Source organism: Phycodurus eques, chromosome 1 (assembly GCF_024500275.1).
Source record: "Phycodurus eques isolate BA_2022a chromosome 1, UOR_Pequ_1.1, whole genome shotgun sequence".
Lineage (NCBI taxonomy): Eukaryota > Metazoa > Chordata > Actinopteri > Syngnathiformes > Syngnathidae > Phycodurus > Phycodurus eques.
This window is the reverse complement of record NC_084525.1, coordinates 30,282,329-30,308,099: the sequence shown is the minus strand read 5'-3', so window position 1 is coordinate 30,308,099 and position 25,771 is coordinate 30,282,329. Positions and strand designations below refer to the sequence as shown.

The following is a 25,771-nucleotide window of genomic DNA, read 5'->3' as shown; positions in this document are numbered from 1 at the left end:
GCTTCCTCTGTCTAGTCCTAAATCTCCAGCACTCTAGCCCACAGTCACACCACTGGCCCCTGTTGCTCCCGTTTCTACACCGCAGCAACCCAGGATTCTGGCTCCAGCGCCCTCTCCTGGCCCAAGAACCTGTTCTCTGTTTCCCCTTGTGTTCGAGCCAGGGCCTGTGCTGCAGTCATCCGAGGATCAAATTCTTGTTCCTAAAGTGCAGTACAGTACTGTGAGTATCGTGCGTCTCAGCTGCAGCTGCCTGAGTCGAGTGGCTCAGGCGCTGCCACGTGAGGGTCAGGTACTAAAGCTGAGACCTCCGGCCGACTACTTGAACCAGTCCAACATTTCTTCTTCCAATGCAACCCTGACAATCTCCTCCAGAGGTTTCTTGTTGGACCAGAATCAACTTTATAAGCGTATGATTAACTTTTCAATCTGCAACAGTGCTAGGAGTTCCAAGGATTTATGCATTCGGCAAATGATTTCTATTTTTGAAAAGTAAGACCAGTCTTTAAAAAACTCTCTCATCATTTACATTTACATCAGTCACTTTAAACTTCATAAACTTCTTTAAGTCTCTGCACAATATTCACTGTACCAGACGATTTTTGTATTAGTCATTTCAAACTGCTCTAATTGCTAGAGGACCCGGCATCATTTTGCACAATTATCAAAACAAAACAAAAAAAATAAATAAAATTTGTACGAGCATTACCACATTACTGGTCACCGTTTATTGCTCTGTGACTGTGTCTTTATGTCTCAAAAGTATTCTCTGTCAATTGACTGTTGTTATTATAACTATTATTGACACCCTGCATATGGAGAAAAGAGCTAAAAAAGAAATTGCAAAAGAAGCCGGACGCTCACAGAGCGCTGTATCAAAGTACATTAAGAGAGTGTTAAAAGTAAGGGGAAAATGTGGCCGATAAAGGTGCATAAGTGACAGGGATGACCGCAGCCTTGAGAGGATTGTCAAGCAATGGAGATTCAGAAATCTGGGGGAGCTTCACAAGGAGTGGACTGAGGCTGGTGTCAGTGCATCAAAAACCACCACATACATACGTCTGTATGACATGGACTCCAGCTGTAGAATTCCATGTGTCAAACCACTCCTGAACCAAAAACAACATCAGAAGCGTCCGTGCTGGACTAAGGAGAAAAAGTACTGGTCTGTTGCCCAGTGGTCCCATGTCCTCTTTTCAGATGAAAGTGAATTTTCCATATTATTTGGGAAATTAAGGTCCCAGAGTCTGGAGGAAAACTGGAGAAGCACAAAAGTCAAGCTGCTTAAAGTCCAGTGTGAAGTTTCCAGTCAGTAATGGTTTGGGGAGCCATGACATTTGCTGGTGTGGGTCCATTGCCTTTTATCAAGTCCACAGTCAACGCAGCTCTCCCGTGACGAGCTTTTTGGGGACAATGATTTTATTTTCCAGCAGGATTTGGCACCTGCCCACAAAGCCAAAACAACTAAAACCTGGTTTAATAGCCATGGAATAAAAGTACTTGATTGGCCAGCAAACTTGCCTGACTTGAACCCATTTGAAAAATGTATTGGGTATTGTCAAGAGGAAGATGAGGGAGCAGAAACCCCGAAATGCAGACTATCTGAAGGCCAATATCAAAGCAACTTGGCCTACAATAACACCTGAACTGTGCCAAAGGCTGATCACCTCCATGCCACGCCACCTTGATGATGTAAGTAATGCAAAAAGGAGGTCCACCTAAGCACTGAGGGCATATTACTTTAATACACTTTTCAGGTGGCCAACATTGTGTTTAAGATCCTTTATTGTTGGTCACATGAAACATTTGGGCAGCACGGTGACCAAACTGGTTAGCACATCTGCCTTACAGTTCTGAGGATCCGGGTTCGAATCCAGCCTCGCCTGTGTGGAGTTTGCATGTTCTCCTGTGCTTGTGTGTGTTTTCTCCAGGTAACCCGGTTTCCTCCCACATCCCAAAAACATGTATGGTAGGTTAATCGTAGAGTGTAAATTGCGCATCGGTGTGAATGTTTGTTTATGTGCCCTGCGATTGGCTGGAGACCAGTTCAGGGTGTACCCTGCCTCTCGCCCAGTCACTTGGGATAGGCTCCATCCACTGGCAGATGGCAGGCGAGACACTGAGCTGGAGAAGCTTGGAGGAGAGGAATAAAATTCAAGGTTGATGATGTTGAACGTAGAGCTGAAGTTCACAAACAGGATCCTTGCGTAGGTACCTGCGCCGTCGACGTGTACTTGAATTTGAAGTCTTAAAATTATTTATCCTACACAGTCTGGCATCTTTTCTGGTCAAACGCAAATAAAGGTATGCACAAAAAAATAGCGGTGGGGAAAGAAGTCCAAATAGGTTTGGTGAGAGATAATAATGTGCTTTGAAACCAGAACACAATGACGAAAAAGGAAAGGTGTTTCCTAAACTGGATCGCTTGGACTTCTAATCGGAGGCCCCTGATCTATAAGACGGGACAAGCGTATGAGGACATCTCATGTCTACCACAGCGTGTTTACTTTCACTAAGACCTGACATGGTGTGGGTCAGTAGTCAGTGTATTGCTCTAAGCTACTTAACACTATTGTTAATCTCAGCGATCCACATTACTATATCAACATACTGTACATCACTGTGATGTCATGCAAGCTCCATCAGTGCTGACTTAACCAGTGTAGAACCATAACTAATCCACACTGTTTGTAGCAGAATAATGTATAATAACAACTGATCACATTGACATACATTTCTGATGAAGAATGTGGCAGTTAATTATTACACGATTTGACGGTGCGTTAGATCTGGCAATAAACATTCTAAAGTCAAACACTTGATAAACAATATTTTAATAATAGATCTGGATGACACATTCAAATACCATTCACTCAACATTCAGTTCAACTATGTTTCATTCTGAAAATTACAAGGATGCTTGCTGTATTAAAGAAAAAATGAACTAATACATGTTGTCGTTCCCCCCACTCCCACAACACACACTTTTTCAAACAATAATGAGAATGGCCCTTGAGCAAAGAAGGCAGGTTTGGAAGCACCACTTGCTGTTGATTTCAATTTAGGTAAGGATTGGAATGGCAGATCTAAACATGGACAGAATTGTTGGTGCAGACTTTCATTACTTTATTTTCAGTATAATTTTATTTATTATTATTTTTGTCAGTTTAAATTATTTCTGTGACCAACATAGGTTTTTCTTTCTTTAACCAAAGCGGACTGACAATTTTGTCCAGATATGTAAATACTCATAAGATGTGTAGCCACAGAAATATTTAACACCAAAAATGAGGTATCGGGATCCATATTTACATATGAAAAAAGGCTTTTTCAGTTATTGTAGTACAAATATAATTTCAGCTTCTTAACAAAAGCAGCTCCCAATGGCAACAAGAGGCGGTGTTAATGAACAGCGATTGCTTCGGTCTAAGACCTATTTCAGTCATGTTCAGAGCAACAAGAGTTGTTTTTAAGCTTAAGCATGACTAGGTAGTTCAGAGTCAGCCCTCTCTGACCTTGGCAGCAAGTGCAGAATTCTCTTGTCGAATGGCCTTGTAGTCTTCTAGAATCCTCTCCAGATTAGCCACTGTTTTGTTACTATTTTCTGTGTCAATCTGTGGACAAATTAAATAAATGTTAATTATTGAAATAAAAGGAATTCAGATACAAAGGCATAATCTACACTGCTGTCTGCACAGCATAAAGAGCACGGCGCTATCAGGATACAAGCCAGTTAGGAGACGTGGAGGGGGCGTAGGGAATGCAACAACCCTGCAGTAAAACCTGCTCCTTTAACGTCAGAAGAAACAGGAGGAACATGCCATTTTTGCCCAGCGCGGTTGTTTGCATTTTATTCTGGCATCAGGGCCTGACGTCCACAAGTGGAGCTTTCGCAACAGTCAATCCAGTCCTCACTAGGTTAATCATTTGAGCTTTCATTGATTGTTCTTTTCTCAATAAGGGAAGGCCATTCCAAACGCTTAGCATTAGCCTTATCCATTACATAACCACATTGAATGGATAGTATTTCTTTTGGGGGGGGGGGGGAATCATTGTCCTTAGTTATGTCCAAGTTGTGTCACCTTTCTGAGTTTTATTCATTCTGCATGCCGCCTCATCCAAGTCTTGCGTTCACATTGTGCACTATATTAATTTCGAAATAAGTTAAACTTGTGCCTTAAATTCTAACTGACGGTAACAAATTGGATCAAATATTCATCTTCGACACTGACTTAGAATACAACTTAAAATATGTAAATGCTTGATTCAACCAGGAACTGCAATGCTTCACGTTTTCCGGGTTTAAGTCCAAAATTCTTTATCTAAAACGATAGCCTATGACAAAATCTACCTGCTCTTCAAGATCTCGTATCTCTCTCAGGATTGTACCAGTGTCCTCAATGGTTTGGATCAATTGATTGCAGTTCTACACAAGAGAGAGAGATAGTGAAATACAATATTGCAAAGAGGAGGGGGAAAAAATAACTGTAGTAGAGAAAATTCTGAATGTCTGACTGTACTTCATGTAGCGCAGCCAGAAACTTGTATGATTTGCGGACCGACTCGTCTTTTTTGGCATCCTGGCAATGATCACAAAAATAAAGCATTACATTTTGTCCATACATGAAAGGTAGCAAAAGAGCCTGAGGTACATCTTGCAATTTCATAGAGACAAAGTGTTCTAAAGCCTCAAACACCTTTTAAAACTCAATTATACACTGCTAGACACAGGAGTTTGGCAATTTGCTCAAAGTCATCAATAGAATGAAAGTCACTAACTAAAAGAGACTTGTATTTTAAGGACCTTAAAGACAAGCTCATCTGTCACAGCAAATGTCCTGTCCAGTTTTCCTGTGAGGCTGTTGATCTCTTTCTGTAGTTCTTTAGTGTCAGACAAAATCTGTTTCAGAAAGAAAGAAACAAATAGGTTGTTAAATGGATGCGCAGAGAAGTCAAGCATCACTGCGTTCCTAAAACGGCGTCACTACAGACCATGGTTGTTAGTGCACTAAGGTATTATTGAATTGAAAAATGTGAAAAAATAGAAAAATCCTCTTCCTTGTCAAGACTCTACTCACAATGTCACCCGATTGCTGACATCATGTAAGAGGTACCAGCCTCTTGTAGAGATGAGAACTACTTGCATCACATCATTTTAAGTCCACAAACAACTGAAGCACACACTTAAAAGCATTTGAGGGGTTTGTAAAAAGTTATTCATTGAAGGATCTGAATCTTTGCTAGCGTTTTCTTAAAAAAAAATACAAATAAAAATAATAATTGGTGCTGGCGAAGTCTCATTACAAGTCTTACCTTGGTGATTTCTTCCTTCTGTTTCTTGATATTGCTCACAATCTCCAGAATTCTCTGTGTATATGATGCCCGAGACACATCCTGGGGAAGGCTTTCTAACTCTGTTAACTGTATTGAAAGAGAAAAGGCAGAATTCTATATAAAAAAAAAAAAAGCATGTAACCTGTAATGCAAATTAACTTGCATTTTAAATAGTATTCAATCATAAGAAGAGTTATTTTATATAATACATGTGGTTTTGGCGGCATGGTGAATGACTGGTTAGCACATCTGCCTTACATTTCTGAGGACCGGGGTTCAAATCCCGGCAACACCTGTGTGGAGTTCGTATGTTCTCCCTCTGCCTGTGTTTTTTTTTTTTCCCCGGGTACTCCGGTTTCCACCCACATCCCAAAAACATGTGCGGTAGGTTGAATGAAGATTCTAAATTGCCCGTAGGTGTGAATGTGAGTGTGAATGTTTGTTTGTTTATATGTGCCCTGCGATTGGCTGGCGACCAGTTCAGGTCGCCAGCCAATCCCAAAGATAGCTGGGATAGGCTCCAGCAGGCCCGGGAACCTAGTGAGGATAAGCGGTACAGAAAATGGATGGATGGACATGTGGTTGCATAAAAAAATGTCCAGATTATATTTTTTAGAAACTCTTGATACCAGCTGCTTGTATATGTCCTCCTTCTTCTTGGCCTCCTCTGTTGATACACGGATTTTGTCATGTAGAACCTTTATTTCTAACAGCTTTTTGGATGATTCCATCTGAGAAAAAAGGAGATAAACTAAGAATTGTACAGAATAAATTTTAATGAATTATTATTTTCCCATGCATATTTACATCCTGATTGCTGCAGATTTCTTTAAGTCTGCGGTGCTCGTCGATGAGTGGTGCACGGTGTTTCTCCCACTGAGAGGCCAGGTTCAACACACGCTTGGCACTGGCCTCCACCAGAGCCTGGAGGAGAAGGCAGAGATGAACTTTGAGGCCCTGCTGCATTTAAAGAAATCCAAGTACACTTATCTCTCCAACCTGAAGCTTTACTATGCTGTTCTCAGCATCTGGCAATAGGTCAATGGTCTTCTTCTTCAGTTGGATCTTTTCCTCCTGCTCATTGTTCTGTAGCTCCCGTTGCTTGTACTCATCAAGTACCTACACAGACGGGTGATAAATCCACACGGGATATTTGGTCTGATGGACTAAAAATGGATTTCACGCTCCGAAACACAGCATAGCAGAAGTAACCCTCTCCCAAAGTCCAATAATACGTTTAAACCATGATCAAAAATGCCCACTAATGCTATTTTCTTCAAGTCGGATAATTTGCCGGAAATATAAAATCCACTTAATTGGCCGGCGATATGTTCTTCACTCAGTTGCCACGATACAGCATAAGTTAGTTAATCATTTTTCTGGGTAACGCTCAACATGTAAGACCCCAACTCCCGCCAATCCCCCCCCCCTCCCTTTTTGTCCTTCCATTGACATGCTAACCGCCACCCTCCTTAGCTATGAACCTTTGTGGCTTACTCATCCTATGGCCAGTTGTCAAGTCTGCAGTCTTCCCCATATTGAACCCAACTGAGACAATTGAACCAAACTGAAGCAATTTAATGACACCTAGGAATCCTGTACAGGTGCTTTGAGTTTAGTAGATGATTAGTGTGTGACACTCAGTTTAAAACATTTGTGGCCTGCAAAATGTAGGCTGATTTCTTCACAGTATTCAAATTTTTTAAATTCCTGATTGTGGGTTTAATGAGCTGGAAGCCCAAATTATGTAAAAATAAAAAAATAAATAATTCAAATTGTTTAAATTGTGGGCTCTGAATAGATAAACTTTACCATGACATTCAAATCTTTTGGAAAGTGTCTGGAGACACTTAAGGGAACGTTAACTGTGTATTATGTTGGCTAGCCCTCGAGCTAACAAGCTACCGATTTAAGGCACTAAAGAGCTCGCTCCACCGCGTCGGTGTCATTTAAAACGTCAGCGACTCTCACCGAGTTGTTGTGTGTTCGTCCCAAATTAACACAAACGCGGCAAACTTAACTGTTTAGCATAACCTCAGTGGCACACTTTATTCAGCCAGTAGTGGGATTTATGCCACGGATGGGGCGGGACTTCCGGCAAAATATTTATGCCACCACAAGTACTTCCAAAGCCCACAGTCACTGGATAGATATTTGTAAACACTATCTGCCAGTCAATGCAACGGCATGCTCCCAAAGTAAACACAGTGCAAGGTTCAAGGAACAAAAAGCACTAGTGTCGATCATTGACGTGTGCTTTTGTCTTTTCTTTTTTTTTTTAGTTTTTTTTTTTATTATATGTGCCTTTGTGTGAGGTTTCTATAATATTAGCCCGTGTGAACTGTAGCCGCACAGCCCACAGGACCGCTGAGCGAAGCATAGGCCGGGCAAAATGAAGAGCGACAAGGAGAACTTTTCCGATCATGTAAAAATTACACCAATGAAAAATATTGGGACACATTGTTTATATGTTCCCTGCAATTGGCTGGCGACCAGTAGTCCGCCTCTTGCCCAGAGTCGGCTGGGACAGGCTCCATCACGCCCGCGACCCTATTGAGGATAAGCAGTATGAAAAATGGATGGATGGATGGATGGACATTGCCAATTCTATTTTGGAGCTTGTGGATGATCAAAGGCTTACTTGGAGCCAGTCAGTCACAAGGCGTCGAGCCACGCTATGAAGTCACCTAACTACGACATAACTCCTTGCAGCTGTGCATATCCATGTTTTTGCGGGTGTACGTATTGTCCCAAGTTCTAACACAAGATGGGCACATACGAATGCTATGCTCTCAGGGCAAGTTAAATAAAACAATGACTTGTGCAGTTGCTGGCTTCCCCAAAATGATCAGTTTTTGTTTTATTTTACAGTCTTCAGTATTATATATTTGTTAGCCTTGCACAAACAAAGCGCAAAACCCTCCGTTAAATACGGAATACGAGTTCAGAATGTTTAGTGTGCAAAAGCACGGTGACAACAAGCCTGACCGGCTGCAGTCTTGCTCGCTGTCCCTAATCAAATGGCCAGCCTCACAGATAAAAAAACAGCTTGCTACTTGAAATCACCACGAAAGGAGGAAAACAAATATTGTGTTGATGTAGTTTGCTTTGCTTAAAGACGTTAGTAAAATTTCAGTGATTGTCGTCTCCTAGTTTTGACCAAAGAATAAGTGGGCTCTAGTGAGATAACATTAATAGCTATTGTAGCTACGCATTAGACAAAACCAAGGTGTTTTTTTAAAATGATATTGACACTTATATAATAAGGCCATGTTAGAGAGTCACTCCAGGGAGCTCTAAATAGCCAAAATATGGGACCTTTAAGAGAACATTCAGTCTATGTATTACTTAAAATAACCTGTCAGACAGCAGAAAAAACACAAGGCATGATTATGAGGCACACATTTTCTGTTATAACAGGGTGTATGATGTCATTAGAAGATAAACAGAGGACTATCAAGTCAGTGCAGATGAGAGAGTTAATGGGTTGATGTTACCTGAGCATTAGTGACACTCAGGTGCTTCACTTCCATAGTTAGTTGGTCCACATCATTGCAAAGCTGCTGAAATTGTTGCTGCAAAGATGCCAGCTCCTCCTCCTGACTCTGATGGTTGTCACCATCTGTCTGCCACCCAGGGGATGGTGTTGCTTCTACTTCCTAATCAAATGCACACAAACACAGGCAGCTGTGGATAATTTTACACCATTCGTTGGTTTGATTCTGCACCACCAGGAGTATGCACCTGTGTAAAAGTGAACTTCTGGGAGTGGGTGAAGTGAGAGCCCTTTGTTAGGTTGTGGTCAGAAGAAGCAGACCCCCTGAAGGATTGCAGTATGTCAGACAAATCAGAGGTGGAGCCAAGACCACCAAAGGCACATTCCATGGGGGGAAGAGCAGCAGAACGCAACTGCTCCTCAATACGTTTATGCAGCCGAGTCAGTTTTCGGGCCTTGTAGTCCTGTGTGAAAGCAGACAATAAACATGTACAACTAATTTGAATACCTACAGGAAATGTTAATATATAGACCTTTTCACCATAATGTTGCACACACTTGGGGGTAGCAAATGCCTTAACCAAGGCACTGGTAGTACACAAACCCTTACGTTTTTTTTTTTGTTTTTTTTTTTTAAACTAGGCAGAGCAATTGAGGAAAACGATTAAATGATGATTTTAACCTTCTCTACTATTGTAGTTCTGAATGTGTGACGTGTCAGTAGTCGAAAAGAAGACGTTAAATTTGGTAAATTGCTTGGGTGTGAGATGCAACGCTGGCCGTAACTTACATTTCAACAAGAAAGTGGATTAAAAAATAGACATGGTGGAAATTCAGATAGATCATTGAGGGACTGGCGAATTGACTTTGCTATTGGTCTATTTATGGCACTGGCATACAGTGCGAGGAAAAATTATGTGAACCCTTTGGAATTTATTACATTTCTGCATAAATTGCTCATAAAATGTGGTCTGATATTCATCTAAATCACTATAATCAACCTGCAGTGTCTGCTTAACCTTATAGCAAAGAAACCGTTTTTATATTTTTACTGAAAATAACATTCACAGGACAGGAAAGAAAAGGTAAGGGAACCTCTAGGCTATGGATTCTCCAAGAGCAAATAAGAGTCAGGTGTGAGCCAACCTGCTGTCCAATCACTGAGACAAGATTGAAGGTGTGGCTTAGAGCTGCTCTGGCCATGAGAAAACACACACCAGTTTAGAATTGTACCTGTTTAGAAGAACTGTCTGATGTACACCATGCCTCGCTCAAAAGAGCTCTCAGAAGAGCTATGATTGACTTTTATAAAGCGGGAACAGGATACAAAGGTGTCTCTAAAGGTCTATATGTTCTTCAGTCCTTGCTTAGACAAATTGTCTATAAATGTGAAGAAATTAATATAAAAACGTTCAGCACTGTTGCTTCTCTTCCAAGGAGTGGCCGTCCTATAAAGATGACTGCAAGAGCACGGCACACACATGCCAACATCTCTGTTGACAAATCTAGTACATAAAGCGGCTGAAATAAGTATTTAACACGTCACCATTTTTCTCATTAAATATAGTTTCAAAAGTGCTATGGACCTGAAGATTTCACCAGATGTTGGGAACAACCCAAGTAAACCCATACATACAAAACAAAATAGAACAAATAAACTCAGAAATTAAACTGTGTGTAATAATGTGAAATGACACAGGGAAAAAAGTATTGAACATGCCAACTGGTAATCATTTAATACTTTGTACAAAAGCCTTTGTTTGTTTCAAGACGCCTGTTGTGTAGAGAAACAAGTCGCATTCATTGCTCTGGTGTGATTTTGGCCCATTCCTCCACAGAAGCAGTCTTCAAATCTTGAAGTTTCTGTGGGCTTATTTTATGGACCTTGAGTTTTAGTTCTTTCCATAGATTTTCGATTGGATTCAAGTCAGGTGATTGGCTGGGCCATTCTAGCAGCTTTATTTTTGTTCTTTGAAACCAACTGAGTTTCCTTGGCAGTATGTTTTGGATCATTATTCTGCTGAAATGTCCACTATCATTTCATTTATCATCATCCTCATAGATGGCAGCAGATTTTTGTCAAGAATGTCTCAGTAGATTTGCCCATTCATCCTTCCTTCAATAATGTGAAGTTTACCAGTACCAGTACCAAAGCAGCCCCACGCCATCATGTTCCCAACTCCGAACTTCACCGTTTGTATGGTGTTTTTAGGGTGATGTGCAGTGCCATTTCTCCTCCAAACGTGGTGTGCATTATGGCATCCAAACAGTTCAATTTTGTTCTCATCCGACCAGAGTATATTCTCGCAGTATTTAACTGGCTTGTCCAAATGTTGTTCAGCAAACTTTTAACAAGCTTTGACATGCTTTTTTCCCCCCCCAGCAATGGGGTCTTGCGTGATGACCGTGCATACAGGCCATGGTGGCAGAGTACATTACTCACTGTTTTCCTTGTGACAACAGTACCTGCTAATTCCAGGTCTTTTTGATGCTCTCCTCAGGAGTTTCTTCTGATTATTCTTTGCACTCCTCTGTCAGAAATCTTGCGAGGAGCACCTGATCGAGGCAAATTTATGGTGGTGTGATTAGCTTTCCACTTACGTATTATGGCCCCAACCGTGCTCACTGGAATGTTCAGAAGCTTAGATATGCGCCTGTGACCAATGCCATCGTTACGTTTTACAACAATTAGTTTTTGAATGGTCTTGACACAGCTCTCTGCGCTTACCCATCATGTGTCTTGACTCACACCTTGACAATGATACCTTTTTATAGGCCATGAAATTAGGACTGAACCAGTTGATATTAATTTGCACTGACAAGGCACTAGATTACTGTTTGATTACTAATAGATTTTAGGTGTTGTCTTGGATTTCCATTCCTTTTTGCACCTCCCTGACTTCATTTGTTCAATACTTTTTCCCTGTGTCCATCCATCCATTTTCTTTACCGCTTATCCTCACTAGGGCCCCGGGTTGCTGGAGCCTTTCCCAGCTATCTTTGGGCGGGAGGTGGGGTACACCCTGAACCGGTTGCCAGCAAATCGCAGGGCACATAGAAACAAACAACCATTCGCACTCACATTCACACCTACAAGAAATTTAGAGTCTTCAATCAGCCTACTGCGCATGTTTTTGGGATGTGGGAGGCAACCGGTGTGCCCGGAGAAAACCCACCCAGACACGGGGAGAACATGCAAACTCCACACAGGCGGGGCCGGGATTTGAACCCCGGTCCCCAGAACTGTGAGGCAGGTGTGCTAACCAGTTGTCTACCGTGCCAGCCTTTCCCTGTGTCATTTCACATTATTACACACAATTTATCTTATTTGTTCAACTTTCTGTGTATGTATGGATTACTTGGGTTGTTCCAAACCTCTGGTCAAATTTTCAGGACAATAGCACCTATTGAAGCATATTTAGTTTGAAAAATGGTGAAGTGTTAAATACTTATTTCAGCCGCTGTACTTAACACATTAAACAAGAGTGGGGTTCATGGGAGAACACCACGGAGGAAGCCGTTGTGGCCCAAAAAAAGATTGCTACACGTTTGAATTTTGCTAAAGAGCACTTACGAAATTCCACAGCACTACTAGCAAAATATTCTGTGGACAGATGAAACCAAAGTTTAATTGTTTGGGAAGAACACACAACACTCACACCTTGACAATGACAATGACAACACCTCAGGGCTGGGACAGCTTGCTATCATTGGAAAAATTAATTCACAAGTTTATCAAGATATTTTGCAGAAGAACTTGTCTAACAGTTGAAGCTCAAAAGAGGATGGGTGTTGCAACAGAACAATGATCCAAAACAAAGAAGCAAATCAACAACAGAATGGCTTCAGAAGAAGAAAATACATGTTCTGGAATGGCCCAGTCAAATTCCTGACCTAAACCTGATTGAGATGCTGCGGCATGACCTCAAGAAAATCAGAATCATCTTTATTTGCCAAGTATGTCCAAAAAACACACAAGGAATTTGTCTCCGGTAGTTGGAGCCGCTCTAGTACGACAACAGACAGTCAATTGACAGAGAACACTTTTGAGACATAAAGACATTGACAAAAAAACTATTCAGACATTCCAGGAATCTTGTTGCACTGCAAGTTTGGTAAAGAGGAATGGTCCAAAATTCATCCTGATCTTTGTGCACGTCTGATATATAACTTCAGGGAATGTTTGGTTGAGGTTATTGTTGCCAATGGAGGGTCAAACAGTTATTAAATCCAAAGGTTTACTTACTTTTTCCTCCCTATCCTGTACATGTTCACATGCTAAGCTCTATAGAAAAATAACTGTTTGTGTGGTATTAGTTTAAGCATAGATCAATTTACACTTGAGGCTATGTGAGTCTGGGATGGACATGTCATGGAAACAATGAGTCCCAGCACTGGAACAATGAGTACCTGCAACTTATCATCACGGAATACAGATACAGTAAACCTCCACAATATCAATGTTCTTGCTTCGTGGTCTCGCTATATTGCACTTGTTACTCTATCTTTTATATTGATTGTACAATATTTTTGTTATCCATTGCTTTTTCATTCATCCATCCATTTTCTACCGCTTATCCGAGGTCGGATCACGAGGGCAGTAGCTTTAGCAGGGACGCCCAGACTTCTCTCTCCCCAGCCACTTCACCCAGCTCTTCCAGGGCGATCCCGAGGCATTCCCGGGCCAACCGAAAGACATAGAGAGGGTCAGAGTTTGGTCCGCATAACCGGCAGTAAGTCTGACTAGTTTCCGGTGAGGGTTGGACTCCGCCAAGGCTGCCCTTTGTTCACCGATTCTGTTCATAACTTTTATGGACAGAATTTCTAGGCGCAGCCGAGGCGTAGAGAGGGTCCGATTTGGTGGCCTCAGTATTGCATCTCTGCTTTTTGCAGATGATGTGGTTCTGTTGGCTTCATCAAGCCGTAATCTCCAACTCTCACTGGAGCAGTTCGCAGCTGAGTGTGAAGCGGCTGGGATGAGAATGAGCACCTCCAAATCTGAGACCATAGCTCCAGGTCGGGAATTAGATCCTGCCCCAAGTGGAGGAGTTCACGTATCTAGGGGTCTTGTTCACGAGTGAGGGCAGAATGGAACGGGAGATCGACAGGCGGTGCAGTGTCTGCAGTGATGCGGACTTTGTATCAGTCCGTTGTGGTAAGGAAGGAGCTAAGCCGAAAGGCGAAGCTCTCAATTTACCGGTCGATCTATGTTCCTACCCTCACCTATGGTCAGGAGCTGTGGGTCGTGACCAAAAGAACAAGATCCCGGATACAAGCGGCCGAAATGAGTTTCCTCCGCAGGGTGTCCGGGCTGTCCCTTAGAGATAGGGTGAGAAGCTCGGTCATCCAGGAGGAACTCAGAGTAGAGCCGCTGGAGCCAGATGAGGTGGCTGGGGCATCTGATTCGGATTCCTCCCAGATGCCTCCCTGGTGAGGTGTTCCGGGCACGTCCCACTGGGAGGAGACCCCGCGGACGACCCAGGACACGCTGGAGAGACTATGTTCATTGCTTTCTCTCTCTCGCATATCTGTTTAGGCCTGTCACGACAGCAATTTGTTTTAGAATATTTTCCCAAAAACTTTCATGACAAACGATAGTATTGTTGATGTTTTATGCTACTGATAAAATTATATTACAGCATAATAAAAATTTTTACACAGCTTACAAATTTTGCCCTGGTAATCAAACATATGAGCACAAATGTTGCCGTTTCCTAAACAGTTAACTTACAATTCCAGTGAAACATGCTGCCAATTGTGTCTTGAGATTGTTGTCACATCTCTGTCGGGACACTTCTACATTCGTACACTCACTGTAGTAGCCTCGTCACTGTGCACTATTTGCATATCTGTTGTTGACCAATACTTGAGAACTATCTTCACCATTTGCATGATTGTCATTGTTCCAGATCATTGCACTACTAGTCACTTTAAACTGCTTAAATTTCTTGAAGACTCTGCACCATTTGCACAATTGTCACCGTACCAGATTATTGTTCTGTTAGTCATTTCAAACTGTTCTAAATTGCTAGAGGGGTCTGCATCATTTGCACAATTGTCCAAATAAAATAAATAAATAAATAAATTGTATTAGCATTACCACATTACCGGTAACCTTTCATTGCTCAGTGACTCCCGTAGTGTGTTTTCATGTTTTTGCCTCAAAATTATTTTTGGGCAAAATGGCTATCTGTTCTTGTACTAGAGCGGCTCAAATTATCGGAGACAAAGTCCTTGTGTTTTTCACATACTTGGCAAATAAAGATGATTCTGATTCTGAAATGTGATGCATTTTGTGGATGGTCATCTCAATATATCTGAATAGCCTGCCCTTCCCGTGACACAGGAGCCAATCATGTTGCAGTGGGACGCGCCTAGCCTATGGGCGGCTGTGGATCAATAGGGAGAGCGGATCGTCAAGCGACCGAAGGGTCGCGGGCTCGAATCCCAGCTCAGACGAACCTAATAATTAGTTAACTTTCCCAGAAGTGTTCCAGTTGTGTGCATCTAGGAGCCAACGCCGTTCCGCCAACGGCTTGTTGCGTTGTAGGCAGCACGCCGGGTGTTACCAAACCATGAAAATCTATCGAGTCCGGAAAAAAAAGTGTCTGTTGAATTTATGGAAAGATAACTTTGCCTCTGATTGGCTACTGGCTAGCACCAAGACAGATTCGGTGAAGCGCTTCAGCAACACACACATATACGTAGGTAAGCAATGCTATGCGTCTGTGGAGGCAGATTGAGCATGTTTTATGAGTCCCTGCTTATTTTTGGGCGTCTCAGATTTGGGACGCACAGCAAACGAGATCCCTGTTTATGCAGACTGTGTTTGTTTATTCTTGTAATTTAGATGATCAGACTACAATTTATGACCAATTTATGCAGAAATGCAGAAAGAACTTCCAAAGAGTTCACATCCTTTTTCCTCCCACTGCTCTCTTTTGACTGTGACATGAATAACGTGCCGTGGAGCTGACATTAGCTAGCAGGCCATTATGTTTTGCTAAATCACTCAAAGAAAACCCAACCAAACATTTTATACATGCCTGCGAGAGAAAATGTACTCCACAAACCCAATGATGAATGTTTGCTTTTCAGTATGTCCCTTTAGAAGTAGCTGTCGTGTAATCTTCTCTGTACAACTATTTACGACATCCACTCGATTTATCCCCCTCACCCACATTTCCGCTGGATTAAATTTTTTTGAAGAAAATAAAATTAAAAAAAAAAACTAAAGCATTGCGGTATATCTGGCAGAGCAACTTCAAACACAACAAGCTTTTGTCATAATTTTCAGTCCTTGTCAGCGGTAGTCACTCACGTTCTGCCAACCGAAGTATCTCAGTGCCAATTTACAAACATGAAATGTCTATCTCTGGCAGCACATCCCCAAACACAACAAGTTTTTGTCATCATTTTCAATTCAAGTCAGTGGTATTCAATGAACTTTTACCACTCGAAAATACCCTGGCACCAATTGTTTACAAAAAAAAAATAAATAAGAAAAAACATCTATACATAGCACACAACAGCCCTGATGATCATATGTTTGTATCGATTTCCATTTTGACATATTTCAGTGGCAAGGCAAATAAATTATTTACCTGTGGAGTAAGACGAGAGAGGAGTCCCTGACTGTTCCACTCATTGTCCCATTCCTGCGCCGCACTGAGCTCAGCTGTGTGCTGCTCCAGTAAGGACGCCGCCACAGAGGCATTATTGGGGAGCTGAGCAGTGACAAGGGGAAGAAAATCTCGCTGGTAGTCTTTGATCTCTGAAATCATGTCACACAATTCAATTCAATTGCAAAATATGGTGAACTTCAAACATCAAGCAATGTCAGATGAGAGCACAGGTCAGCATTATAAAAATCCATCTAGAATCACAGGTGTGTGAAAAAGTGTTTGCCCCCTTCCTGATTTCTTTTTTTTTTTTGCATCTTTGTCACACTTAAGTATTTCCCATCCATCCATTTTCTAATGCCTATCCGAGGTCAGGTCGCGGGGGCTGTAGCTTTAGCAGGGACGCCCAGACTTCCCTCTCCCAAGCAACTTCATCCAGCTCTTCGGGGGATCCCGTGGCGTTCCCAGGCCAGCCGAAAGACGTAGTCTCTCCAGCGTGTCCTGGGTCGTCCCCGCAGTCTCCTCCCGGTGGGACGTGCCCGGAACACCTCACACCAGGGAGGCGTCCGGGAGGCATCCAAATCAGATGCCCCAGCCACCTCATCTGGCTCCTCTCGATGTGGAGGAGCAGCGGCTCTACTCTTAGATGCTCCTGGATGACCGAGCTTCTCACACTTTTCCATATTTCCCATAATCACCCATCCATCCATCCATCCATACATCCATCCATTTTCTGAGCCGCTTCTCCTCACTAGAGTCGCGGGCGTGCTGGAGCCTATGCCAGCTATCATCGGGCAGGAGGCGGGGTACACCCCGAACTGGTTGCCAGCCAATCGCAGGGCACATACAAACAAACAACCATTCACACTCACATTCACAGCTATGGGCAATTTAGAGTTGCCAATTAACCTACCACGCATGTTTTTGGGATGTGGGAGGAAACTGGAGTGCATGGAGAAAACCCACGCAGGCACGGGGAGAACATGCAAACTCCACACAGTCGGCGCCGGGGATTAAACCCCGGTCCTCAGAACTGTGAGGCAGACGCTCTGTGAGGCAGACGCTCTAAACAGTCGTCCACCTATTTCCGCTGTGAGGCAGACGCTCTAAACAGTCGTCCACCTATTTCCCATAATCAAACAAATTTAAAAATTACTCAAAGACAACAAGTAAACACAAAATGCAGTTTTTAAATGAAGGTTTTCATTAAGGGAGGGGACAAAAATCCAAGCCTACATGGCCCTGTGTGGAAAGAGTGATTGCCCTCTAAACCTAATAACTTGTTGGGCCACCCTTAGCAGCAACAACTGCAATCAAGCGTTTGCGATAACTTGTAATGAGTCTCTTACAGCGCTGTGGAGGAATTTTGGCCCGCTTATCTTTGCAGAATTGTTATAATTCAGCCACATTGGAGGGTTTTTGAGCATGAACCGCCTTTTTAAGGTCACGCCACAGCATCTGAATAGGATTCAGGTCAGGACATTAACTAGGCCACTCCAAAGTCTTTATTTTGTTTTTCTTTAGCCATTCAGAGGTGGACTTGCTGGTGTGTTTTTGATCATTGTCCTGCTGCAGAACCCAAGTTTGTTTTCAGTTTGAGGTCACGAACAGATGGCCGGACATTCTCCTTCAGGATTTTTTGGTAAACAGCAGAATTCATGGTTCCATTTATCACAGCAAGTCTTCCAGGTCCTGACTTAGCAAAACAGCCCCAGACCATCACACTACCACCACCATATTTTATTTTTGGTATGATGTTACTTTTCTGAAATGCTGTGTTTCTTTTATACCAGATGTGACACACACCTTCCAAAAAGTTCTACTTCAGAATCAGAATCATCTTTATTTGCCACGTATGTCCAAAAAACACACAAGGAATTTGTCTCCGGTAGTTGGAGCCGCTCTAGTACGACAACAGACAGTCAGTTGACAGAGAACACTTTTGAGACATAAGACATTGACAAAAAAAAACAAAAAAAAATATGTCTTTGAGATTATCAAGATGTCACTGATGATGTAGTGGTACACTTGCCTGACTTTGGTACAGGCAGCGTGGGTTCAGTTCCCACTCAGTGACGGTGTGAATGTGGGTGCGAATGGTTGTCCGTGTCTATATGTGCCATGCAACTGACTGGCGACCAGTTCAGGGTGTAGTTCGCCTTTCGCCCGAAGTCAGCTGGGATAGGCTCCAGCGCCCCGTGACCCTAACCAGGTTAAACGGTGTTGAAAATGGATGGAAATGGATGGATTATCAAAATGTCTTCTGGCAAAATTGAGATGAGCCTTATTATTATTTTTGCTTATTTTTGTAGTTTTAGTCTTGCAACGCTGCCATGCAGACAATTTTTGCAGTCTCTTTCTTATGGTGGAGTCATGAACACTGACCTTAACTGAGCCAAATGAGGCCTGCAGTATTTTGGATGTTGTTGTGGGTTCTTTCGTGACCTCTTGGATGAGTCGTCGTCTCTGCGCTCTTGGGGTAATTTTGGTCGGCCCGCCATTCCTGCGAAGGTTCACCATTGTTCTATGTTTTTGCCATTTGTGGATAATGGCTCTCATTGTGGTCCACTGGAGTCCCAAACCTTTAGAAATGGCTTTATAACCACTGATAGAGCTCAATTATTTTCTCTCTCATTTGTTCCTGAATTTCTTTTAGTTCTCGGCATTATGTCTAGCTTTTAAGGATCTTTTGGTCTCCTTCTCTTTGTCAGGTATGTCCTATTTAAGTGATTTTTTGAGTGAGAACAGGTGTGGCAGTATCAGGCCTGGGTGTGGCTAGAGAAATTGAACTCTGGTATGATAAAACACAGTTATGTTTTAACAGGGAGGGCAATCACTTTCACACAGGGCCACGTAGGTTTCGATTTTTTTTCCTCCCTTAATAATAAAAAAACATTTTAAAACTCCATTTTGTGTTTATACTAGTGTTGTCTTTGACTAATATTTATATAATAGTTTATAATATAATATAATAGTTTGATGATGGGAAATATTTAAGTGTGACAAACCTGCAAAAAAAAATAAATAAATAAAAATCACGAAGGGGCAAACACTTTTTCACACCACTATGTCGACTTTACTGAGAGAGATGATTAATCATCAGCCATTAGTGTCAACCTACGCCTACCTTTAAGTGATTTCTTCCCTGGATCTTTAATACAATGAGGTAAACTGAGGGGCTGCATGTGGAAGTTGTGCAAGGTGTCAAAATTCTATTGACAGAAAAGCACACGTCAGAGAACAAAACAATATGCATACGAGTTCTTTTAAGTGTGCTTAAATAGCTTTTAAAGTGATAACACATTCTCTGAAACCATCACAGTGGTGAACCTACAGTAGCAAGATGACAGTATACACCAGATCAGTGGGTGCTGTTTCACTCCCTTTTCAATATTTTAACCACAAAACCGACAGCAAAGTGCAATTTTTAAGAGTTTACTTGTGTTTCACCATGCAGTGGCAGCCTGCAGTTTGGAGGGACCCAAGGTGCAACAAGCTGGGCTTTAATAGCAGCAGCAATAGCTCTCTGAAGAATAGTTGATTTGCCTATAGGGGAAAAAAAAGAAAATTGTCAATACAGTATTAAAATTACTCGTCATGCCAAGAATGTGGACACTTAGCCTAATGGCTGTTTGTGTAATATATAGCTTAAAGGGAACATATTTAAACATTTGACTTTTGTTGCTTGTATACAAATAGTTAGGGTCGCGGAGTGCCTGTCCATCCATCAAGTGTGTAATCAAACAGCCAAATAAATCTTTAGTTATCTGCTCATTTCTGAAAATGTGGCTGTGAGCGAGCTGTTTTGAAGTTTCACTCCACTGTTACGTAACAGTCGAGATAACAAAATAAGCACCCATACTCCAAGTTATTCTCCAACAATGACTTGGCAGCCAGGCTGGCCAAAGATCCAGAGTGAAACAACCACTTAATGTCTGTCAATGTGTCCATGCTCTACATACACAGAGGGAACTGCAGCCTCCACAAATTAAAACCCTTTCTTTCATTGTCTCTAAGATGAGGGCCACTGCTTGTTTTCCACACTCTGGGCTCCGCTTAGAAGCAAGCAGCCGGCCACCGCGAACACTTGCCCGACCAAGGCAAAAGAGGAGATGGTCAAACACCTGCAGGATCGTGTCAGCCAAATCTAGCCCACTGGTGGTCAATCTAACCAAAGCCGCAGTCGCCACTGGCCCAGGACCATGTGGGGCTGGATGAAGGCTGGCTCAATGGACCACCTGTAGAACAAGCTCATTTAAGCACTGCAAGAAATATAATTATGTACAACCCCAATTCCAATGAAGTTGGGGCGTTGTGTTAAGCATAAATAAAAACAGAATACAATGATTTGCAAATCATGTTCAACCTATATTTAATTGAATACACTACAAAGACAAGATATTTAATGTTCAAACTGATAAACTTTATTGTTTTTAGCAAATAATCATTAACTTAGAATTTCATGGCTGCAACAACGTTCCAAAAAAGCTGGGACAGGCTCATGTTTACCACTGTGTTACATCACCTTTTCTTTGAACAACATTCAATAAACATTTGGGAACTGAGGACACCAATTGTTGAAGCTTTGTAGGTGGAATTCTTTCCCATTCTTGCTTGATGTACAGCTTCAGCTGTTCAACAGTCTGGGGTCTCCGTTGTCGTATTTTACGCTTCATAATCCGCCACACATTTTCAGTGGGAGACAGGTCTGGACTGCAGGCAGGACAGTCTAGTCTAGTACAGACAGTCTAGTACCCGAACTCTTTTACTACAAAGCCATGCTGTTGTAACACGTGCAGAATGGCATTGTCTTGCTGAAATAAGCAGGGGCGTCCATTAAAAAGACGTTGCTTGGGTGGCAGCATATTTTTTTCCAAAACCTGTATGTACATGTCAGCTACTTTTATACCCAATGATGGCACCCACCTGTTCCCAATTAGCCTGTTCACCTGTGGGATGTTCCAAACAGGTGTTTGATGAGGATTCCTCAACTTTCATTCTTTTTTGCCACCTGTCCCAGCTTTTTTGGAACGTGTTGCAGCCATAAAATTATGATTATTTGCGAAAAACAATAACATTTATCAGTTTGAACATTAAATATCTTGTCTTTGTAGTGTATTCAATTAAATATAGGTTGAACATGATTTGCAAATCATTGTATTCTGTTTTAATTTATGTTTAACACACCGTCCCAACTTCATTGGAATTGAGGTTGTATATAATTCTTGATCCTTGGGGTGTTTTGAGCAAAGCATGTCAGATACTTGTTATTAGCACACCTGGGAACTATTTTAAATTGCAGAAAATAATACATAAGTCTCCTTTTAAAGGATTGCATTGCCTATGGCAGGGGTGGCCAACCCGCGGCTCGCGAGCCTCATGCGGCTCTTTAACTAGTTTCATGCGGCTCTTCAGGAGCTGTCACATGACATGCGTCAAAAATGAACTGAGAGTTTGTGTGTGTGAGACAGTGCACACAATGTTAACTGTTGAAAATTACTGATATTATCATGTTGGTGTGGTTATTTTCATTAGATCTGGCTGAGCAGAGGTCTGTGTATGCGTGCATACATGATTAAAAGATGATGTTCATGTGTACCCATGTGTATGATGTGGCTCTTTGCAGTAACACAGAAAAACAAGTGGCTCTTAGTCTGTGACTAGTTGGCCACCCCTGGCCTATGGTGATGCCACACTATTCCACTTTTGTACAATTCATAGTTAATAATGTTGCAGTAATAAAAAAAAATAAAAAAATATTTCTACAATTCAAGAGCTATAGTTCTTGTTACATACTATTTATACAACTGAACATTTCTTTAAAATGTACACTGATTGCCACCTGAAACAATTCTGGAATTTACATTATTTTATCTTTTTTATTACAGTGGAAACTCACCTTAAGTTGTTTCGCAACATGACAAAATTGTCTGTATAAAATATGCCGCTAAAGCAGGGGGGCGAATCAGGGGGTCCAATCTTGCCCCCGGGGATTGTTCTCCCTGTCGGGCAAGTTTTATTTTGTACAATCTCATAAACATGAGGAAAAACATGTTTCTTGACAGTGTAATCGTACAGTGTTTTAACTAAAGCATTCTGATACAAATAATACTCTTCCTAGAAATCAATTCTTACAATTATGCACTGTATTACAAAAGAACCACAGAAGAACACATTCACTCCCATTTACGCCGTGTCCCTGAACACAACTTGCATTCTCACGCAGCTACGACGTGCCTGTCATGAATGGCGGCCGTGGGCACACTGAATCAGTTTCCAAATTCCAGCGTTTATCCGCCGACAAGGCTTAGTAAAATATGGCTAATGCAACAATACATTTCGATTAATAAGGAAGAAACTTGTACAGTTTGTTGCTGTGCTTGATCCTTATGTGAAGAGACTCACATCCATCATGAAAATAATTTCCCTCTTCAAGTTGGTCAGCGCATAACGCAAGTTAGGTCTAACTACACAATTTATTGTTTTGTTCTTCAGGTGGAGGAACAGTTAGAAAGGTGGAGGCATGCATTGGAAAGGAGAGGAATGAAGATTAGCCGAAGTAAAACAGAATATATGTGCATGAATGAGGGGTAGAGGGGGAAAAGTGAGGCTACAGGGAGAAGAGATAGCGAGGGTGGAGGAACTTTAAATACTTTGGGTCAACAGTCCAGAGCAATGGTGAGTGTGGTCAGGAAGTGAAGAAACAAGTCCAAGCAGGTTGGAACGGGTGGAGGAAGGTGTCAGGTGTGTTATGTGACAGAAGAGTCTCTGCTAGGATGAAGGGCAAAGTTTATAAAACAGTGGTGAGGCCAGCCATGATGTACGGATTAGAGACAGTGGCACTGAAGAGACAACAGGAAGCAGAGGTGTCGGAAATGAAAATGTTCTCTCTAGGAGTGACCAGGTTGGATAAAATTAGAAATTAGCTCATCAGAGGGACAGCCAAGGTTAGATGTTTTGGAGACAAAGTTAGAGAGAGCAGACTTTGATGGTTTGGACATGTCCAGAGGAGAGGGAGTGAGTATATTGGTAGAAGGATGATGAGGTTGGAGCTGCCAGGCAAGAGAGTTAGAGGAAGACCAAAAAGAAGGTTGATCGATGTAGCGAGGGAATACATGAGGGCAATTGGTTCGAGAAGGATGATGCAGGAGATAGGCTTGCATGGAAAAGGATGACACGCTGTGGTGACCCCTAACGGGACAAGCCCAAAGGAAAAGTAGTACTGTACCGCACTATACTGTACTGTATGAGTTTTTTTTTTTTTTGTCAAAGGGTGAGTAGATTTATTTTATTCCTGTTTTATTTAACCTAGATTATTTTATGTTTTATGATGGCGGTGATCCTATACCTGTTGGCTGGTCAGAGGCCTCAGCATTTTCTCTGGGCAGTTTCTCCACAAGGAACATGAGCAGGGAGCGAATCTCTGTCTCACTGCTGTACAGGAAGGTTTGATAACCTATCTCGCCTTTGTAACCAATGTCCTGCAAACAAATATGATATTTCATTATTAGGTCAGGTGTGTTTATGTTGTTTCTTTTAATGAAAATTTGAGAAATAATGCTCACTTGTAACTAGTATTTTTTCTATCGTCTAAATTTAGCCAATGAGAAAGTTTCATTCCATGAACACTGAAAAGCACCGAAGGAAATGTCGGAAATGAAAATGGTTTTCATGGTGTGGGTTTGTCTCTTTGCAACTAGTAACAGTTTTTTAAAATAAATTTCATACAATTTTTGGGGAGGGTGAATGTTGAAATACTGAGTTAATAAATAAATCTATCCCTATAATGAATAAATCTATCCCTATAATGAGCTAAATTATTCCTCTATTGTAGGGTTTTCTTTGTCTAAAGTTGTATGTAGTCTCAAAGCGTGTCAAGTCAAAGCAAATTCAATCCAGAACTGATCCAGGTTGCAGCATAAACCGGGAGAATTTACACACTTCACACAGAAAGGAGCCCAGATTACAATAATCTGAACCTCAGAATTTTTAGGCAGACGTGCCAACCACTATTTCATCGTGTTGCGCTAAGCAGGTGATGATTTTTTTTGTTTTAAAGTTTTAAGTTTTAAAACACAGTTAGTTAAAACTAACTAATACAGTTAGTTTTAACTAACAAGTATAATAATATAAAATAGTAACATTCCAAATTGTTCAGTGACAGCAGCTGGGCTGGTGTCACTGAGCAAAGGGCTTCTTTTCACTGAGCAAAGGGCTTCTTTGCCTCTCTCAATTAAAAACAGGACTGCTCAACACGTCAATATGTCTTATATATGTTTTTACCTGGCAGGCCTGTGCCAGGCTCATGCCTACCCTGAAGCGGGCAGACATGCCAGGCGGGAGGGAGGTTGGCAGCGCGCTGCCCAGGCCAGGATCGATCACCCTGATACATCTCACCACCGCCTCCACTATCAGCTCACTGGTGAAGTCTTTGAGGCTACCAACCCCCTCACTCAGCTCTCTACAAGAAGCAGAACAAATGTATTGGAATGTGCTTTTTTTTAACTGCAAGATGACAGTCTTACACCCATGTGTTTGATCATATGATGCCCATTACATATTTAGTTGATTGACTTACAAAGTAAAATAAATGTTGTCTTGTATTGTTGCCAACAATTGACGAACAAATAGAACACCCTATTCATCTGTCGCCAAGCACCTAAATTGTACACCTTATTCTTATGATCAACATGCACTTTATTCTACTCCTGATTCTTTTTTTTCCAGACTTGTATTGATGTCATGTTTTATATTTTTCTTCATATTAACACTACATGCCTAATTTTCCTTGTGTTGTTTCCATTGTGAAGACTACTGGACCAGTGAATTTCCCTTGTGGAAGAAAAAGGTATCTCTATCTAAGATTAGAACCCTAACCACAGCAAATACTTACGTGCCAACTTGTTTTAGGGCGTGTATCAAGATTTTGTCAACTTCCTCCATCTCGAGTGTTTGAATCAACGCGCACGATTCAAGTAGCGCCTTCAGCTTTTTGGACTAACCAGTCAATGGGCAAAGTGTGGCTTCTCCATGGTGGCAAAACGGCAGGAGAACAAGCTTCAGTCGGTTAGCGTTTAGCTACTTATTCGTGAGCAGAACCTCACCTTTCAAAAGTTACTTCTATTCTCCAAGTTAAACGAGGCATATAAATCATACACAACCTAATCAAATCTGCTACCGCTACAGACTCAATTTTACAATTCTGTCCGACTGTCAAGGCAGTCAAAATGAAAAATTACGGATGGGTTTCTGGGAGATGGAGTTTTCTCGCCCGAATAATTATGCAAGCAAATGACAATATGACTATATTTCCCATCGTGCA

General features: G+C 41.8%; 1 protein-coding gene across 2 annotated transcripts; it reads right to left on the bottom strand.

Moving 5' to 3' along the window:
• Nucleotides 1-2,813: 2,813 nt before the first annotated feature.
• Nucleotides 2,814-25,677, bottom strand: ccdc22 (coiled-coil domain containing 22). 2 transcript variants are annotated; one of them, XM_061686922.1, is made up of 16 exons: nt 25,343-25,677; nt 24,733-24,910; nt 23,798-23,930; nt 19,889-19,995; nt 19,577-19,661; nt 16,432-16,601; nt 9,076-9,291; nt 8,829-8,990; nt 6,331-6,450; nt 6,139-6,255; nt 5,961-6,062; nt 5,311-5,418; nt 4,802-4,897; nt 4,518-4,577; nt 4,349-4,423; nt 2,814-3,611 (listed from the first exon to the last, which is right to left on the bottom strand). In XM_061686922.1, the coding sequence occupies exons 1-16, from the start codon at nt 25,390-25,392 to the stop codon at nt 3,498-3,500; spliced, it is 1,893 nt and encodes a 630-aa protein (XP_061542906.1). In that variant the 5' UTR covers nt 25,393-25,677; the 3' UTR covers nt 2,814-3,497. The 2 variants fall into 2 exon arrangements, with proteins under 2 accessions (XP_061542906.1, XP_061542915.1); XM_061686931.1 differs by lacking the exons at nt 24,733-24,910; nt 25,343-25,677 and having other exon boundaries at nt 19,900-19,995; nt 23,798-23,913.
• Between the last annotated feature and the right edge of the window lie 94 nt (nt 25,678-25,771).

What these genes read in the sequence shown, in the direction of transcription:
- ccdc22 (XM_061686922.1), bottom strand. Translation starts at nt 25,392, where the DNA reads ATGGAGGAAGTTGACAAAATCTTGATACACGCCCTAAAACAAGTTGGC. An exon ending in GCCCTAAAACAAGTTGGCAC is followed by an intron (nt 24,911 to 25,342) that starts GTAAGTATTTGC and finishes TGCTTCTTGTAG; the next exon opens with AGAGCTGAGTGAGGGGGTTG. An exon ending in TCTCTCGTCTTACTCCACAG is followed by an intron (nt 9,292 to 16,431) that starts GTAAATAATTTA and finishes GCTTTCACACAG; the next exon opens with GACTACAAGGCCCGAAAACT.